At 35.9% G+C, this 19,691-nt stretch overlaps 1 protein-coding gene across 4 annotated transcripts in view; it reads right to left on the bottom strand.

The window, feature by feature from the left end:
• Positions 1–19,691, bottom strand: part of sorcs1 (sortilin-related VPS10 domain containing receptor 1) — a 212,648-nt gene that overhangs the window by 100,694 nt on the left and 92,263 nt on the right. For all 4 annotated transcript variants that reach the window (XR_010546715.2, XR_010546714.2, XM_065295393.2 and 1 more), the window contains exon 3: positions 8,088–8,187. Coding sequence is in view for 2 of the 4 variants with exons in the window: in XM_065295393.2 (XP_065151465.2) it covers positions 8,088–8,187 (100 nt within the window). In the remaining 2 variants the exon portion in view is untranslated. The remainder of the gene's footprint in view (positions 1–8,087; positions 8,188–19,691) is intronic.

The following is a 19,691-nucleotide window of genomic DNA, read 5'->3' as shown; positions in this document are numbered from 1 at the left end:
ACTTGATAAAAATTACGTTTGCAGGCAAATATTTCAATACTACTTTGTCTATATACTTGAAGTGGATATTGTTTATATATTTGTCTATAATAGACAGGTATCCACACTGTATTCATTCATCCAGCCCTTTTCTAACAATAGTTCAATTATAAATGGATATAAATGTCTAAATATGTGAAAAAAGCAGCACAATTATGACAAAAAATTTTTTTTATATGTGACCCAGTCTGTAATAACCATACTATAGTTTCAAAATTAAATTCTGAGATAATGAAAATCAAAGTCTGATTTTAGCCATTAATTTCATTATGATTTAATTATTTGACGTGACCTTACTCAATCAATATTAAAGATATGAACAAAAAAATTTGACACACGATTTTGATAAGACAGGCAAATTTATTTTGTTTGCAGCCAGCAATCATTCGTGTGTAGCCTATTTAAAACAACGGCAAGAATTATGCTAACGTTAGCTGTTTTCATATTGTAATTCCTAAGGGGTTAGTTGTAACACAGCGTTACAATTAACCCAGCTGGGTCGAAATATTTTCAAGCTCACCAAAAAAGTTACTAAGAGCTGCAGACATATTTCAAAACGATGCTATGTTTAAGTCAACAAGACACTGATTAAGATGACATAGCATTGGATTTGGTATCTTACACACCCAACTCAGAAACCGAAAAAAACACATGATGAAAAAATATACTTAAATGCCACCAAAACACTTGTTCGTTAATTACTCTCTGGAAAAACATGATACATTTACAATAATTTGCGGGAGATCGTCTTTTGGCAGCGTGGAAAAAATACCCGAAATACAAAACGCTCAACAGTGTGCAACAATGTAAACTGTCCGTGTCACAACTAACCCCGCATTTGTTTTTGCCCAGCGCACCCCTACAATCAAGAAGTAGTTCAATAATAATATTATGAAGTGGCGAAAACAATTTTGTGCGCAAAGAAAACAAAGATGAGTAATTTGTGCATTTATGCGGGCTGTTTAAGTTTTGTTTACAATGTTTGCACATGGCTTAAATAAAAAAAAAGTTGGAAAAGAAAAAAGAAATTGGCAACATCAGGATCTTATGTTTAGGTCCAGTAATATAACTTTAATGGCAATGAAAAGGTTATTGGTCAGTAACTGAAATGCTTTATTTTTACAAATGTTACTTTAGTCATTTTATTGCAAAACCCTCTAAGTGCATGCAAGCTTTTTGGCCAATAACCTCCACTTCTAAAAAATGTTAAGATTCAAAAATGTTAAAAAATCACCAATGCTTTTATCTGAATATGTATTTTGCGTAACACACGATTTAGTGTCAAGTATCCAACAGCTTTAAGGAGTAGAATACAGATTTTTTAATTAAACACGTGGGATCAGCAAACCACAAAACGTGCCACATTTTGGTCCATTTGGTCCAAATTATTTGTTTTGTCAGCCGAAGTCCCATCAGAGATTAGTTAATGTCAGGAGTGTAATGGGATGGAAAAATTAATTCACCCTGCAGAACCGTTTGTCACACTGGACTACAATATGATGGGCTTTCTCTAAAATAATTACAGGGTGGTAGATAATTACAGGATGGAAGCGATGACAGATCAGAGCTGAGGTAGAAGCCAAAGCACCGGCCGGTGATTCTCAAGCGCCGCAGGGACGGCGTAAATGTGCTCGGCAGAAAATGCAGCCACAGCAGATTGTAGATGGTAGAGGCGAAAATGAAACTGTAGATGTGCCAAAACCCTAAAAGACAAAAGCTGGGGTCTGCCACGCAGCCGCAAAAATTTCAAAAACGTAGTTCCACGTGAGGGCGCACAAGATCTTCCGTCTCAAACATTATTGGATTATAAAGTAAAAGAAATGTATTGATAAAACCCCCTCGTAGTCTGTCTCTACTGTTTTGTCAATAGAAAATGGATGGTGTGTTACCAAGAACACAACCAATTTGAAATAATGGATTAATAAACCTCCACCGCACAAGACCTTACAAATTATTATAGATTTTTAGAAATATGGTCTGCATTGACCGGCCCTGCTTTAATACCCAACTCACCAATTAAATGCAAGTATAATCATCTCTTGTTTGACATAGAAATTGTTGTTTTCAAATACTAGCTAATGTTAAAACTGCCAAAATAGATCCTGTTAGCCCTGAAGCTGTTATTATGGTTACAATGGAGTCCAGTAATTATGACCCAGCAACAGGTCTGGCTGGTTTAAAGGGAACATATCATTAAAAATCTAACTTTTTCCATGTGCTATGATTGGGTCCCCAGTGCATCTATAAACCTAGAAAATGTGAAAATAAACAACCCAGTAACTTTTTGGTAAACCCCTGCAAGCATGTGAAAAATAAGGTTGTTGAAATTTGGCTCCCCTTGTGATGTCAGAAGGGGATCTTATTATAATAATATCGTCACTTAATATGCACTATCCAACCACGGCACTGCCAATAAATGAGAGAGAGAGAGAGAGTATAATTGACAGCACAATTGAGTTTCAATTTCAACAAACCACCATTATGGTGATCAGTGTTTGCATTTCATCAGCTCATTTGCATTGAAAGGAACACCCAACAGGGCACATTTTTACTCAAACCTACAAAGTGGCAATTTTTACATGCTATAATGCTATTTTGAGCTAAAACTTTACATACGTAACTGTGGGAACGCCAACGATTTATTTGACATCTTAAAAAAGTCTTGACAAATGTCCCCTTTTATAGACTGAGTAGATGTGAACAACTTCATTACTGGCTGTAAAATTCAGCACTAAGACATTAGAAAATGATATATTATAAGGATGTTTTTGTGTACAAAGCCATAAAAACTTGGACCGGGATGATCTATTGGCATAAAGTGTGAACTGTTATGTGATGTTTTGCTCAGCAGATGTTGATGTTGGTGTTTGTGCATGCGTTTGTGATTCACGCAGCACAGTCTAGACGAAATGTAATTAAATATGCCGGTTCAGAACTGCTGGGAAACACGAATCCCTAAATGATCACCAGCATCTGTAGACAGAAAGACATTCATCTGTTAGAAAAGCGCCTAGATTATTACATTATGATTGAGCGCCATGATTGAGTTGCAGTGTTGCGGAGAAAATTAAGAAGCGACACATTTACTGTAACTTCAATAGCTTTATCAGTACTGTAACAGTAGGTTCATACAGTATTAGTTTTGTTGCTTTTATGAAAAATAATAATCCTTTTATAGGCCTGCTATTTAAATAATTTAAACTCGTTGGTGAGATGTCTTACACAGAGCTCAGATTACGACACTCCTATTGTTAGCAGAAAGTATTATCAAAATAGCCTTAATATTTCATAAATGAATATTTCAAGGAGGCAGCAGAAGTTACGTGTGAAATATGAGGGTTCCAATTCTGCAGAAAACTTTGCAGGCTATATGAAAGTTTGTTATCTATTATGTAGAGCCTGTGCACTATTTTAAGACTTAAACCCCTGGTTTCACAGACAAGGCTTAAGGGTAGTTCTAGACTAAAACACGTGTTTGAGTTGTCTCAACTAAAAATAACTCACACTGATGCATCATAAAATATGCCAGTGCCATTGTTTTGTCTCAAGCTACACACTAGTAACGTCTTTTTCTTAGGCATATTTACTTAATTTAACTAAGGCCTAGTCCTGGTTTTAACTTAGCCTTGTCTGTAAAACCAGGCCATAGTATAGCATAATTATTCAACCCTGTATCATGAAATTATGTACGTATAGTCACGTAAATTTGTAAGTCTTATGCGTGACACTGACACGGTTTTCTGCCTTTTTGCGTAAACATGTCATGTCACTGTCATGTATTTGTTACTTAACTGGTTTGTCCTATGTTCAAACCATTGACTCTTCAGTTTAGGGTTAGATTTGGTGTTTGCATTAGGATGTCACTTTAAGTATTGGTTTATACCTTTTTTCATGATTTTTTATATTTTATGATTTTTAAACCATAAACCAGGGTTAGAGTTGGGTTTGGGTAAGGAAATAATTTTATGTAAATCTAACCCTAAACCGAAGCGACAATGGTAAGAAAATAGGACAAAACAGTTGTGTAACAGTGACACGTAAACATAAATGCATGACATGTTAACGCAAAAAGGCAGAAAACCGTGTCAGTGTCATGCAAAAGACATAAAGAAAATTTATGTGACTATAGGTACGTAATTTTGTGATACTGTGTTGAATAATTTCATGAATTGCTGCTGTCCATCACTATGTCTTTTGATTCATATAGAAATAAAGACATATACATGCGGTTATATAAACGGTGTATACGACTTACATTTACATGTATGGATTTGGTAGACACTTTTATCAAAAGTACGGCTGCAACTAACGATTATTTTTGATTTTGACATTTAAAATAAAAACAAGTTTGTTCAGCTTTTAATTATTTAAAACATCTTTAAATGTCAAAATATAAATAAACAAAACGAACTGAGTCTTCTGGGATGTGCTGAGGAAAATTTGCCACAGATTAATAAACTCATTTTAATCTTTGACTTTAGACCTTGCTGAGATTTAACATTATTAATTATTTACAAAATAAATTAGCCATTATGAAATGAAAGTGATATACATGCGTTGTAACCGTAATAAAAACCTTGATTTCCCCCTTTTACTTTAAAACAATAAATAAATAATACAAATAATAAAATAAAAATTCTTAGTTTGTGGTTTATACAATTTATACAAAACCCAACAACAATTAAACAAATACAAACTCACTTTCTTACGTCATGTTCCTGTCAGGGTTGCCAGATCCGCGTAACAAAACCAGCACAATGGTCATTCAAAGTTAGTCCAAAAGCATCCCAATGACTATTCACAGCTTAAATACCAACAACTAATGAAACAAATCCTTCGATTTCTAAACCGCAGAAAAACATCAAACTGCAGAAACAGTTTAAAAGTATTCTGAACTCCTCTGAAAGGCAAAGCACCTGGCAACACTGCCTTGTTTTTAACCAAGCTGATCACGCGGTGAGAAGAAGTGCCTGGTAAATGTGCAGCTAGCATTGTATGAAGAAAAAGTGCCTGACTTTGAGCGCGCAGCTCGCGTTGTTTGAAGAAAAAGTGCGCAGCTCGCGTTGTTTGAAGAAAAAGTGCCTGACTTTGAGCGCACAACTCGCGTTGTTTGAAGAAAAAGTGCGCAGCTCGCGTTGTTTGAAGAAAAAGTGCGCAGCTCGCGTTGTTTGAAGAAAAAGTGCCTGACTTTGAGAACGCAGCTCAGGTTGTTTGAAGAAAAAGTGCGCAGCTCGCGTTGTATGAAGAAAAAGTGCCTGACTTTGAGTGCGCAGCTCGCGTTGTTTGAAGAAAAAGTGCGCAGCTCGCGTTGTTTGAAGAAAAAGTGCCTGACTTTGAGAACGCAGCTCAGGTTGTTTGAAGAAAAAGTGCGCAGCTCGCGTTGTATGAAGAAAAAGTGCCTGACTTTGAGTGCGCAGCTCGCGTTGTTTGAAGAAAAAGTGCGCAGCTCGCGTTGTTTGAAGAAAAAGTGCGCAGCTCGCGTTGTTTGAAGAAAAAGTGCGCAGCTCGTGTTGTTTGAAGAAAAAGTGCCTGACTTTGAGCACGCAGCTCGCGTTGTTTGAAGAAAAAGTGCGCAGCTCGCGTTGTTTGAAGAAAAAGTGCCTGACTTTGAGCGCGCAGCTCGCGTTGTTTGAAGAAAAAGTGCGCAGCTCGCGTTGTTTGAAGAAAAAGTGCACAGCTCGTGTTGTTTGAAAAAAAAGTGCCTGACTTTGAGCACGCAGCTCGCGTTGTTTGAAAAAAAAGTGCCTGACTTTGAGCGCACAACTCGCGTTGTTTGAAGAAAAAGTGCGCAGCTCGTGTTGTTTGAAGAAAAAGTGCCTGACTTTGAGCGCACAACTCGCGTTGTTTGAAGAAAAAGTGCGCAGCTCGCGTTGTTTGAAGAAAAAGTGCGCAGCTCGCGTTGTTTGAAGAAAAAGTGCGCAGCTCGCGTTGTTTGAAGAAAAAGTGTGCAGCTCGTGTTGTTTGAAGAAAAAGTGCCTGACTTTGAGCACGCAGCTCGCGTTGTTTGAAGAAAAAGTGCGCAGCTCGCGTTGTTTGAAGAAAAAGTGCCTGACTTTGAGCGCGCAGCTCGCGTTGTTTGAAAAAAAAGTGCCTGACTTTGAGCGCACAACTCGCGTTGTTTGAAGAAAAAGTGCGCAGCTCGTGTTGTTTGAAGAAAAAGTGCCTGACTTTGAGCGCACAACTCGCGTTGTTTGAAGAAAAAGTGCGCAGCTCGCGTTGTTTGAAGAAAAAGTGCGCAGCTCGCGTTGTTTGAAGAAAAAGTGCGCAGCTCGCGTTGTTTGAAGAAAAAGTGTGCAGCTCGTGTTGTTTGAAGGAAAAGTGCCTGACTTTGAGCACCCAGCTCGCGTTGTTTGAAGAAAAAGTGCGCAGCTCGCGTTGTTTGAAGAAAAAGTGCCTGACTTTGAGCGCGCAGCTCGCGTTGTTTGAAGAAAACATGCGCAGCTCGCGTTGTTTGAAGAAAAAGTGCCTGACTTTGAGCGCGCAGCTCGCGTTGTTTGAAGAAAAAGTGCGCAGCTCGCGTTGTTTGAAGAAAAAGTGCGCAGCTCGCGTTGTTTGAAGAAAAAGTGCGCAGCTCGCGTTGTTTGAAGAAAAAGTGCGCAGCTCGCGTTGTTTGAAGAAAAAGTGCCTGACTTTTTGTGACGTCACAGACCAATTTATGGATGATGAATTTCATTGAAAACAAATGTCATTATCAATTTTATCGATTAGTTATTGCAGTCCTAATCCAAAGCGACTTACAGTGCATCATAAGGTATATTTTTTATCAGCTTCTTTTTTATGTGTTCTCTGGGTTCAAATCCATGACCTTTTTGCGCTGCTAATGCAATGTTTTACTACTAAGCTATACAGAGTAGTGAAAGGTATCACACAGTCAAAGAAAACCTTTATCAGCGAAATGTAAAACAAATGAGAAAAATAGAAAAAAAATTTCAACTGGCCATTTATTCACTGTTTATTCATTCATTAATTTATTCAGTGTTTATGTGCCAGAAAATAGCTACAAGTAAGCCATCACCCACTTAAACACATTAACATTACATTAGCTTTACGCTTTTATCTAAAGGGACGACTTGCATTGCATTAAAAGGTGCACATTTTATCAGTACGTGTCCTCCCTTGAAATCAAACCCATGATATATTGTGCAGCCAATGCAAAGCTCGGCAAAATTGGAAAAGGAACCACTCAAGCCCTTTCAATGTGCAGTGTTAACTCACAAATATTGCCTTATAATTTTGAAAAACTGAAAAAAATATAAGTTAACTCGAATTTTTTTTTTAAAGAAATGTGTCAACTAAAAGTTGAATTAACTCATAATTTTATAGGCAACCAGATAAGCTACTTTTTTAAGTTGAACCAACTTATTTTTTTAGAGTGTACTTTCCCACTTTTATAAGTTTCTTTTTATAAAATCTTATACTATCCAACTGTTTGAAAGCTTACTGTAGTTAAACCACTTATGAGTAGCTGAACAAACTACATACAGTTTCAACCAGTGCCGCGTGTTAACCAGTACATGTGTCTAATGTATCTTCATTACGGACCATTATTAATTAAATAATAGTCATAATTAAGTACCAAACGGCTGTTCCTAATAAAGTAAAGATGATGAAAAAATATCTTAAAACAGAAGGACAGAGAAACTTCTTCAAACCCCCGAACCTCAAGCCATATATACAAGCCACCCTCCCAGTGCCTTTAATTAAAACACTGCAAATTTATTAACCCCCTTTCTTGCGGTTCATAATTCATCAAACCTCAAAGTAAAAAAGGCCTTAGCGATGTTAATAATATGAGTACATTACACTTTAAATTCCGTTATATCTCTATGTGAAGACCTGTAGACTAAATACTACAAGAGGACAAATTAACCAGTGAGCCAAAACCGTTGAAATCTTTTCTAAAAAGGTCACAAACGCTCCCCAGGCCCACATAAACATAATCTCCCCTTAAAAATACCTCAACACGTTTGTAAAAAGAAGACATCAAGGAGGCTAGCAAAGACGGAGACATACTGTATAGAAACTGTGGGTGCGGCTGTAAATCTTACCTTACGCTTGTTGTTGGGGCTGACGTACAGATAGCTGAGGATGGTTTTCACTCCCACCTTTTCGTTGAGCTTCTCGTATGTGGTTCCATAGTCTGTTGACCTGAAATGGGAATAGAGAAGATGATGAATCTGAAGATGGAGATAAAGTCAGCATCAAATGCTGTTTTATTCACAAAAGCAACTCGCTACTCGAGTGCCTAAATGGATCTGATTTGATTAAAAGAATTTAATTGCAGGTTTATGAAATGTTGGAGCAATTTTGTCAAAGGTGCAGTTACGAATCCTAAAACACAGCTATTAAAAGGAAACCTCAGAAGGCCATTATAAGGGCAGTGTAAATGCCGACCTTACCGTTTTCTAGGGGTTTGTTCTCATTGCATACAATTTAATTAGTTTTTAAAGACAAACTTTTTTTCTGACGACACTGTACACTTTAAAAAATGCAGCATTCATTTTTAACAACTTAACCTACTTTTTAAGTTTTGACTTGTGATAAGTTGACATAACTTAGAAAAACAAGCTGAAATTGTTTAACCTAATTTTTTAAATGAAAAATCACCATTTTTCAATATTTTACTAAGTTAGACAAATTAATACATACCTATCTTTATTCAACGCGTGCACTTAATCTTTGTACAACGTGTCGTGAATATGTTAGCATTTAGGCTAGCCCCATTCATTCCTTAGGATCCAAACAGGGATGAATTTAGAAACCACCAAACACTTCCATGTTTTCCATATTTAAAGACTGGCGCAGTAATATTGACGGAAGTTTAAGCGAGAGTGGGAGTAGTCAGGAGTGATGATGTCACTGCGCGGCGAGGTCGAAGTGCTGCAAACTAAGTGCTGCTCTTCCGCCATACAATATAGTTCTCATTTTTTATCCACCTTAAAAAATCGCCAAGTTTTATTTTGTGCCACAATACTTACTCAAGTAACTACTCGGGTAACAGTCTTTAAAAAGGGAAAACATGGAAGTGTTTGGTAGCTTCTAAATTCATCCCTGTTTGTATCCTAAGGAATGAATGGGGCTACGCTAATTGTTATCACATTCAAGAAGCGCTGTTCAAAGATTAAGTGCACGCATTGTATTTTATTCGTCTAAGTTGAGGTAAGAACATAGTAAAATATTGTGAAAACAGTGGCGTTTTCCTTTAAATGTAACATCAAAACTGTGTGCAGTAGTTAATACTGTAAGTCACTGTAAAAAAAACTTTTTGCACTTAAAATTTTTAGTTTAATAAACTAGGATTTACAATTCATTTCAAATATCATTTTAAATAAAAGTAATGAGTTGCTGTAACTATTAAATCTAGTTGAATTTGTTTTAATTATGTCAACTTTATTTTATAAGTTCATAAGTCAAAAACTCATCACTAGTCAATACAGTTGAAATGACTTGTAAATCCAAGTTGATGGATTGACTGGCTCTTGTGCACAAAACCTGTTTTTACAAGGGTCACTATATTTACATTGCATTTATGCATGGCAAATTAAAAAGCAGCTGAAAATCTGTTCAGTTTATTTGCTTAATTGAAAAAATGCGACATGGCTAATTTAATTTGCATAGCTTTTTAGCCATGTAATGTGATCAATACAGATTTATGTATTTTATTCTGTGTCTGAGCTTTCATTAGAGGTCTCAACGTAGAGTTACAAATGTCATTAAAATGATATAAAACCTATTAATATAATTTTTTAATCTGTAAATGTCATTTCTGGTCTTAAACACCCATCACATCACAACCCTGATCATTGATATTCACACAAAATGTCAGCTTTAAATTAAACGTAGGGGGAGAAAAGCGAAAGAAAAATAACATCAGTCACAGCTGAGCAAAGAAACATGAGTTTTATGCTTAGATTTTGTCATTACTGAATATGAAGTTTGTAGTTAATGAGACTTTGCTAAGCGACTTTTAATTTCAATGCTACTTCAAAACAAGTTATATTAGTAAGTTAATGGTATGATCGCGTGCAGCCAATGGACGCAAAACAACGACAAATGAAATGACTGCATAATAAAGTCAAATAAACATCACATAAAGGTCAAAATAGATGCAATAGTGAGGGTGTAAACTCGAATATACAATGACAGCTGCTTACGGCCGAATTAATCCTACAGATAAGTCTTCACAAATGACCATTGAAACGAAGGGAACGTTTACCAGTGGATTAATTATCTCCAAACACAACACAGGTGTTTGGAAACACGGTAATGAGCTTCGGATAAACAGAGTATTCCGATGAGGATGCCCTATGTTGACTTCCGGAGGAACTTACAAATATTTTCCTGACTACGTAAACAAACACGCGCTTCGCCTGAGGATTGAGCTTTGTTGCTTTGACGCTATACGCTGCACCTCTTGGTTATTAACTAAATGTTTGTCATTTTCTGGAATGGGGAAGGTCCACCGAGTGTAAATATTAAGTTCTCTGCATTTTAAACAAGAGAGAAACTAAAAGTCTTGTAGTTTTTACCCAAAACAAATTAAAGTTGATTGGGCTCAGTTGAAGGAAACTATTCAATTACTGGGTTTTGTTCAAAAGGCTGGCAGTGATATAAGCACCAAATGTTGTGCTACGGACGACAGTTTGCTGGTTTATGCCGTCAGGCTTTTTAACTAACTTCACCAGCCAATTTGCTGGCCCAACAGAACGACCATTCTGGCTTACGTTAACATTTTAATTCATGCATTTGGCAGACTTGCAATATATTACAAGGTATACATTGTTTGTGTGTTTTATATCCCATATGGCAAAAAAAAAATTGCTGGCAAAAAATATATTTTAAATATATGCTAAATATATTTTGTAAAAAGTAATGCCTAATTGAATATTTTTTTGAATTTGGAAATGTATTTAGTTTTACCTACATATATCAAAATATATTTCAAAATGTATTTCAAGGGCAACCAAATACATTTCTAATTTTACATCCCATGTTGCAATAATGTATTATTTACAAACATATTTTAAATATATGAAGAGTTTCGTTGCAAAACGAGATAACTCCGTTTTTAACATTTTTGTCAAAACATGTTTATTATTATGTTATCATCTTATTATTTTGTTTTATGGGGCTACTAAGCTGTATTTTTAAGTTATGAAAGTTTAACTCAAAACAAACCAACTGCAGTTGAATTGATATTAATTGGAATGCACAATCGAGAAAAAAAATCTCGTTTTGCAACGAAACTCTTCATATGCTAAATTCAATTAATTTTATAAAGTATATTTTTGAAGTTGAAACTATATTTAATTTGAGATTTGTAACAAAAACTAAGTTTTTCTTTCAATTCATCGTAAATATATTTCCTTGGATTGAAATATATGGAGTGCTAAATATATTTTTAATGCTTTAAAATGTATTTATTTCTTAAAATATATTTCAAAATATACAAATAATGGCCAAAAAATATATGAGTAAAAATATATTTTTGTATACATATTCCAAAATATATTTTTGGCCATTTTTTGTATATTTTAAAATAAATGTAAAATATATATACAAATATATAAAAAATACTTAATAATGAATATACCCTTGGTTTACACTTGTGACATGTTGTGCTAATAATAACATGCTGTACCACTGAGCTATACAGGAGCACAACTGGTTGAGCACTGTGTAGCTGTAGCTTTATTGGTAGAGTAATGCGATGGAAAGGTCACAGGTAACACATATACTAACCAAATGATGTTTAGATTGAATGGATAAAAGAGTCTTCCAAATGAATAAATGTAAATTACTGCCTTTCTCTCCCTCTCCCTCTCTCTCTCTCTCTCTCTGGTGAAGAGACTATCTATATATACTGATACACAAGCACCGAACCAAGCCTAACCATAATGAACCTGCCTGAATCAGCAACTATTACATGTTATCGAATAAAGAAAGGAGTGCACTATTCATTCAGTGCTTTCAGCCTGGTGCCATTCACACACACCATTCAGCGATAGAGAAAGAGAGAGAGAGAGAGAGAGAGAGAGAGAGAGAGAGAGAGAGAGAGAGAGAGAGAAATAAAATATCATACAAGTTGTTGTTTATGCTTCCAGTGTTATAAAATGCAGAATATTGACAGCATTCGAAAAACAGGCATCGTGAGTTTTTATTAAATATTTAGATGCTCATCTGTGTGCTAATGTGAAACCTGTGTTCAGCTGAGATCTTACTTTTTTTTTGGTTGACAAAACTGCAGATTCAAATCTTTTTTAGTAAAGGAAAGACAAGACTCAGAGGCTGAAACGCAAATGAGCCAAAGACACATCAAAGGGTTAAAATATCTGCTCGCACTTTAAAGCATGTAATCAAAAGCGTAACTGGAAAAAAATTGGATTTTAGAATGCTTGGATGTTAAAGTTTTTTGAACTTCATATGACTTGCAGTGGAATAACACGACACTACTTTAGTGCCTTTCTTAAATCTTTAAAGACACATTGGTACTTTATCTTTTCATAACAAGCTCGTATTTTAACGATTTATTTTTGACCTTCTTCCGCTTTAAAATTCTGGCCTGATGCAATACAACAGTGTAACAGCATTCATTATAGTTCATTTATGTTATTGCTCTCTGAGATCTTTTGTCAAATAGTTGATGGTTTACTTAGTATTATGTCACATTGAGCTTATTAGAGGATAGCTCAAATCCAAAAGCAGCTAAATGTCAAAAATGAGATAATGATATTAACTGAATGCCCTCAGCACATATTATGTGTTCATCAAATACTTTAGCCTCAAATCCCGCTTAATCCCAGCCTCAGAGCATTCAGACATACTAGTTTGTTGGCAGAATTAATTAAACGCCATGTCGATTTTACAGCAAAGTCTTTAAAGTGCACAGAAGAGGAATGTGAAACGACCATGAATCAAACCCAAGAAAACTTGGGTCCCTTGTGAGTACTTGGACCTAAATACGAATGTGGCAGCCACGTGCATCACAACGCCCCCAAAAGTTTGGTTCAGTTTCTTCATTTTTAACTCTTGAATTTTGACTTTCATTACTTGAAATGTTGAAATGCAATGTTTCTAACTATTTCTTTTTAAAAAGGTAGATTTTTTGCCACTTTGAAGGTTTTGCAACAAAAGACAGCCAAATTTGTTAAATACCAATAAAATGAAAAAAGTTACATTTGTGAAGTATTTTTCCTTTCTACTTTTTCAAGTATTAGTATTTTAACAGTGTTTTTCTTTGGAAAACATACATTCCAAAGCATAATATCATACTTTTTACCCCACTATATTTCACAAATATAAGTTTTATATAACTTAAATATAAGTTAATAATACTTAAGTACAACCCCAAAACAGAAAAAGTTGGGATGCTGTCGAAATTGTGAGTAAAAAAGTAATGGAATAATTTACAAATCTCATAAACTTATATTTTATTCACAGTAGAATATAGATAACATATCAAATGTTGAAAGTGAGATATTTTGAAATGTCATGCCAAATACTGGCTCATTTTGGATTTCATGAGAGCTACACATTCCAAAAAAAGTTGGGACAGGTAGCAATAAGAGGCCAGAAAATTTAAATATACATATAAGGAACAGTTGAAAGACCAATTTGCAACTTATTAGGTCAATTGGCAACATGATTGGGTATAAAAAGAGCCTCTCAGAGTGGCAGTGTCTCTCAGAGGTCAAGATGGGCAGAGATTCATCAATTCCCCCAATGCTGCAGCGAAAAAAAGTTTTCTGAGTTTCTCAGAGAAAAACGGCAATGAGATTGAAGTTATCATCATCTACAGTGCATAATATCATCCAAAGGTTTGGAGAATCTGCAACAATCTCTGTGCGTAAGGGTCAAGGTCGGAAAACCATACCGGATGCCTGTGATCTTCGGGCTCTTAGACGGCACTGCATCACATACAGGAATGCTACTGTAATGGAAATCACAACATGGGCTCAGGAATACTTCCAGAAAACATTGTCAGTGAACACAATCCACCGTGTCATTCGCGGCTGCCAGCTAAAACTCTATAGGTCAAACAAGAAGCCATATCTAAACATGACCCAGAAGCGCAGGCGTTTTCTCTGGGCCAAGGCTCATTTAAAATGGACTTTGGCAAAGTGAAAAACTGTTCTGTGGTCCAACGAATCAAAATTTGAAGCTCTTTTTGGAAAAATGAGACGCCATTTCATCCGGACTAAAGAGGACAATGACAACCCAAGTTGTTATTAGCGCTCAGATCAGAAACCTGCATCTCCGATGGTATGAGGTTGCATGAGTGCATGTGGCATGGGCAGCTTACACATCTGGAAAGGTGTCATCTATGCTGAAAGGTTTATCCAAGTTCTAGATACATATGATCCAATTCAGACGTCGTCTCTTTCAGGGAAGACCTTGCATTTTCCAACATGACAATGCCAGACCACATACCGCATCAATTACAACATCATGGCTGCGTAGAAGAAGGATCTGAGTACTGAAATGACCAGCCTGCAGTCCAGATCTTTCACCCATAGAAAACATTCGGCGCATCATAAAGAGGAAGATGCGACAAAGAAGACCTAAGACAGTTAAGCAACTAGAAGTCTGTATTAGACAAGAATAGGACAACATTCCTATTCCTAAACATTGGTCCTCCTCCAGCTGTTCCTTATATATGTACATTTAACTTTTCTGGCCTCTTATTGCTACCTGTCCCAACTTTTTTTGGAATGTGTAGCTCTCATGAAATCCAAAATGAGCCAATATTTGGCATGACATTTCAAAATATCTCACTTTCAACATTTAATTTGTTATCTATATTCTACTGTGAATAAAATATAAGTTTATGAGATTTGTAAATTATTCCATTCCTTTTTTACTCACAATTTCTACTGTGTCCCAACTTTTTCTGTTTTGGGGTTGTACATTAAACATCTAGTACTTAAAAGTTTTTACTTACTTTTTAAATAAAAAGTCCTTTTTCTTAAGTAAAACTACGAAGGCAGACAATTTTCCTTAGTAGGAAAAACAAATCCTATGGAATTCAATGGGAACTGTCAACTCTGTGCTTGCTCACCATATTTTATCAAAATATCTTCATCATCATTTACCATAGTATTCCATATTTGTTTTCCTACTATGGAAGTCAATGGTTTCCACTAGCGGTGTACTTATCAGCATTTATCAAAATTTCTTTTTTTGTGTGTGTGTTCATCAGAAATAGCAGAAATCTGCACTAAATTTCAGTGCGGTTGGTTAGATAGTGCAGATTAAGGGACTGTATTATCCCCTTCTGACATCACAAGGGGAGCCAAATTTTGATTACCTATGCTTTTAGAGATTGGTTTACAAAAACAAAGTTTTTTTACACATTGTCTAGGTTGATACAAGCACTGGGGACCCAATTATAGAACTTAAAAATGGAAAAAGTCAGGTTTTCATGATATGTCCCCTTTAAGACGTTTATACAAGCAACTTGTAGCGCACACATGCTTTACATTTTATCAGTACATCAATTTCCTGACATTCAAATCTAAAAACCTTGCTGTTGCTTGTTGTTCATCCCGTTAAGCTCCAAAAATACTCTTTATTTCTTAGCTTACGTTCATTGTCTCTGGGTAAGTACCTTTAAACTGTCAGCATTAAAGTATGACCTTATAATACATCCATTTCCAAGAAGCAAGGACAATCTTGGTTTTCATGACATGACCTTATTTAAACAAGGCAAATGGAGATGATCCACCAACATTAAACTTCATCATATTCGAGGTCATCAACAAATGTGACCATGCTACAACAACAACATCATCATCCATCAATCGATCAGCTCTGTATAGACTTCACATAAAGATGTGTATTATTGAGCACCTTTAAAAACGGCAGCGGTAGCTATTTCAAGTTGAGATGAGTGCTGTTTATTGCTCAAGGGCAATCTGCAGTGCATAACCAATAGATTCGATTCTCGTAATATTCAATGTAATAAACTTTATAATTTCACTGCGGGGTCATTTCATTATCATCCAATCACTGCCCAAAAATCCATTTTAATGTACGCTCAATCTATGAAGAAAAGTATGTAGATGTTACTTAGTTTAAATAGTTGTTTCGACCAGATCTGTGTCTTCAATGGAATAAGCTATCATAATACATTTACAAATTATATTTTCTATTCATGAACAACTAGTTAATATGTGACCCCTTTCTGTGAGAGTCATTTTTTGTGATTTATTTTTACATAAAATCATCCTTTGTAATGTAAAGCCTCTTTGTTAAAATATAACCTTGATATCTTTAATATTGACTGAGTAAGGATGGTCATGTCAAAGAATGAAATAAATGTAAAATCAAACTTGTTAGAAAAAAGCACATAGCGCACATTTTTTAAGTAAACTGACAAATCAATGTTTAGGTGTAATTTAAGGAAATTGGTCTATACAATAAAAAAGAAAATTTAATAATCCTGTTATTTCGTTTTGTTTTTTTTGCTCTCACTGACACTTACAGAATACTAATGCAAGTAATGCCACATACATTGTGTATATCAATCATATCATATATTTTAGTCCAAAAAACACATTTAATAACCAGCACATCACAGAAAAAGTGCTTACCACATCAAAGCACTCTTTAACAATTTCACAAATTGCACAGGTACTGCAGGAAACAAAATTATGACCTAAATTTTGGCTGGGATACAAAACACAGGTCACTGTATTGGCCATAATACACAGCGCAGTTGGTTGTGTAGTAGATTACTGTTTAATACTGAATACATATCTTCACACAATACCACACAATACAGATCCAGGTATGGATACTTGCTGTGGTTTCATTACCAATTCCTTTTACAATACCCATTGACTTCAATAGTAGAACCAAAATACCATGAGAGTCAATGGCTATCACATACCCGTCAACATTGGGATTTGAAAATAAAGAGAAATTTACCATCCCAACATTACCCCTTTCTGCGGCCAACTTAAAGGGACACTTCACCCATTTGCATTAAGCTTTGTATAGTTAGAACCCCAGACATGTTTTTGAATGGTCGTGCATAATTTCCTCAGTTGCCGCTGAGACAGGAGTAATACAGATTTCAGTGTTGCACTTCCTTCTTTCAATGATGTAAAAATCATCATTTTGCATCATTGAAAGAAGGAAGTGCTATATCTTTGTTGAGGGAGTGAGACTACAAACACCCCTTTTCTCGGTCAAATAGGCACCAAATTCAAAATGTATTTTACATTTCTACAAACATGACGCACTTTCAATAAAGATTAATGTTTCTATGGGTGAAATGCTCCTTTAAACAGGTTTAGGTACAGTATACAGTATGTCGTGGGCACTGCATTTTGTTTAACTTTGTGCTCGGCTCATCATCCTTCTTCCTTGGGATGCTGTTCTTCATCTTCCTGTTGTTTTTTGTTTTTGTTTTTTTGACGGGTGTCGTATAAGTGTGATGTTACAGCTAATACTACCGTCTGATTTCCCAGCGGCGAATGTGGCAAACATATTAAATACACAAAGTGGGATTTTTTGTAGAAAGATAAAAAACGGAAGAAATACAGAAAAATATTTAAACGGGATGATAGCGGGAAAGAATGGTAAAATATGGGAGAATCCCAGGAAAAATGGGAGGGTTGACATGTATGGTATGGGGCGTTCTAAGTCTTGAGGCGAGATGATTGACAGTATATGATAACGTTCTTTGATTGACAGCTGCACAGGATGAGCTAACGTTAGCTTGCTTTGCTCGTGTTCATAATAACAACAACAAGATAATAACTTTCTACGTAGTATGTTTACCGTAGTTGCACAAAACAATCAACAACTAAGTCAAATTATGTTTTAGATTTTACTATTTTACATTACCTGAGTCCACTGAAAAAACTGGGCTGAAACAGTACTCGAAATCTTCCTGATGAAAGTGCTGGCTAGTGGCTACATATTCAAAGTAATATTCGAGTAATCTGTTAGTGCTGTGTCAGCTGAGGGTCGCGTTGATGTAAACAATAAAAATTCCCGGTGGCCTGAATTTGTGAATTTACATCCATATACTGCACCGGTTCTAGTCATCTTTTATCGAGGGTTTTGGTGATTTCCCCTTCAGAGATGTTAAAAGCGGAGTAACTCTTTGGTTGGGTTCGTCTGCCGGCTAACTTCAAGTTGACTCGAGTTGATTTGAGAGCAGGTTGAGAGGTAAAAGAAGTTAATAGGCTTGTTCAACTTCATGCGGCGCCACAAGAATCAACAGCCGGATGACGTCAAAGTACCGCGAGAGCGATTCGCGGAATCTTACGAGGAGTTTGCTTTTAAATCGCTCTCGCGGAACCTTGACGTCATCCAGCTGACGGTTCTTGCGGCGCCGCGTGAAGTAGAACGAACATGAATGCTGCATCGGTCAGTGGTTAGTGGGTGGAGCTAACGACTCAGTTTCGCACAGTGCATTATGGTTAATTGACTCCATCAAAGACCGTTACGAAAATTCCACTTCAACACTCTATCACTCTAATAATCGAAATCGTGCAAATTTCATTTTTGTTCTAATGTAAAATGCAAAGAGGGCATAAATTACCCCTGATAAAAGTCTAAAATGTCTAGGGTTCAATTTCGCTGTAAGTGGAAAAATTACTAATTTCTATCTTATAAAATATAGGCGAACTGTTACACTATTAACTGGAGAGCATTTGCAGACACACACACACACACACAAGGACAGACATAACCGAAATCCAATTACCATCTCCTGTTAATCTGAAATGATTGGATAGGTAACTATACTCCATACTGCTTTTTGATTAATCACCCTTTTGTTACCAGAATATATTATGCGGGGTCACTAACTTCATTACTGAGACGCTGGGTCAACCGCATGCATTGTGTGAGAGCAGGATGGTAGACTGCTTAACATAACAGACGACTTCATGAAAGATCGTGCACGTGTGCATGTGATGTGTATTATGAGCTCAGCTGTAACTGTTCCTGTTCTCCTGAAATACAGAGTGGTTGGCCACTGTATTTCCGATTGTGACTGCTCTTTTCCAAAGGAAAGGGTCACACAGTCTGGTGAGCAACACGACTCCAATCTGCTGCCTGCAGACGTTGCCAGATCCACTGATTTAAAGCCAGTTTTACAATGTTTTTGCTTTGGTGGAAATTGAAGGAATTGTTCAGTAAAGCATGGAAATCTGGACACCATTTACTTCAACCAAATCCCACAATTCTCAGGAAATACAAAAGCAGATTCGGTCTGTTATTCAACAAAAGTGCCACTGCAGCCTATCTGGTAAATTGTGTGTAAATTCAGCCTACTATTTTAAGTTTTGACTTATATTAAATTACAAAAACAAGTTATAGTTGTTTAACTGAATTTGGTAAGTTAAAGTAACATAATAGTATATGTTGATATGATCTCATTTTTTTACAGTGCACTTAAAAAAAAGATTAGTTGGTTCAACTTAAAAAAAGTAAGTTACCTGGTTGCATTAAAATTGTACTTTTTTACACAACTTCACAACATTTTTGAGGTAACTAATATTTTTAAGTTGAATAAATTAAGGCAACCATGTAACTTTTCTTTTATAAGTTGAACCAACATAATATACTGTAGTTTTTAAACCTTCTTAGTCATTCGATAGCTTTAGGTGAGGAACAACCCAAAATTAGCTCCC

Source organism: Paramisgurnus dabryanus, chromosome 4 (assembly GCF_030506205.2).
Source record: "Paramisgurnus dabryanus chromosome 4, PD_genome_1.1, whole genome shotgun sequence".
Taxonomy (NCBI): domain Eukaryota; kingdom Metazoa; phylum Chordata; class Actinopteri; order Cypriniformes; family Cobitidae; genus Paramisgurnus; species Paramisgurnus dabryanus.
Note: the sequence above shows the minus strand (reverse complement) of the source record. Positions and strands in the feature narration are given on the sequence as shown.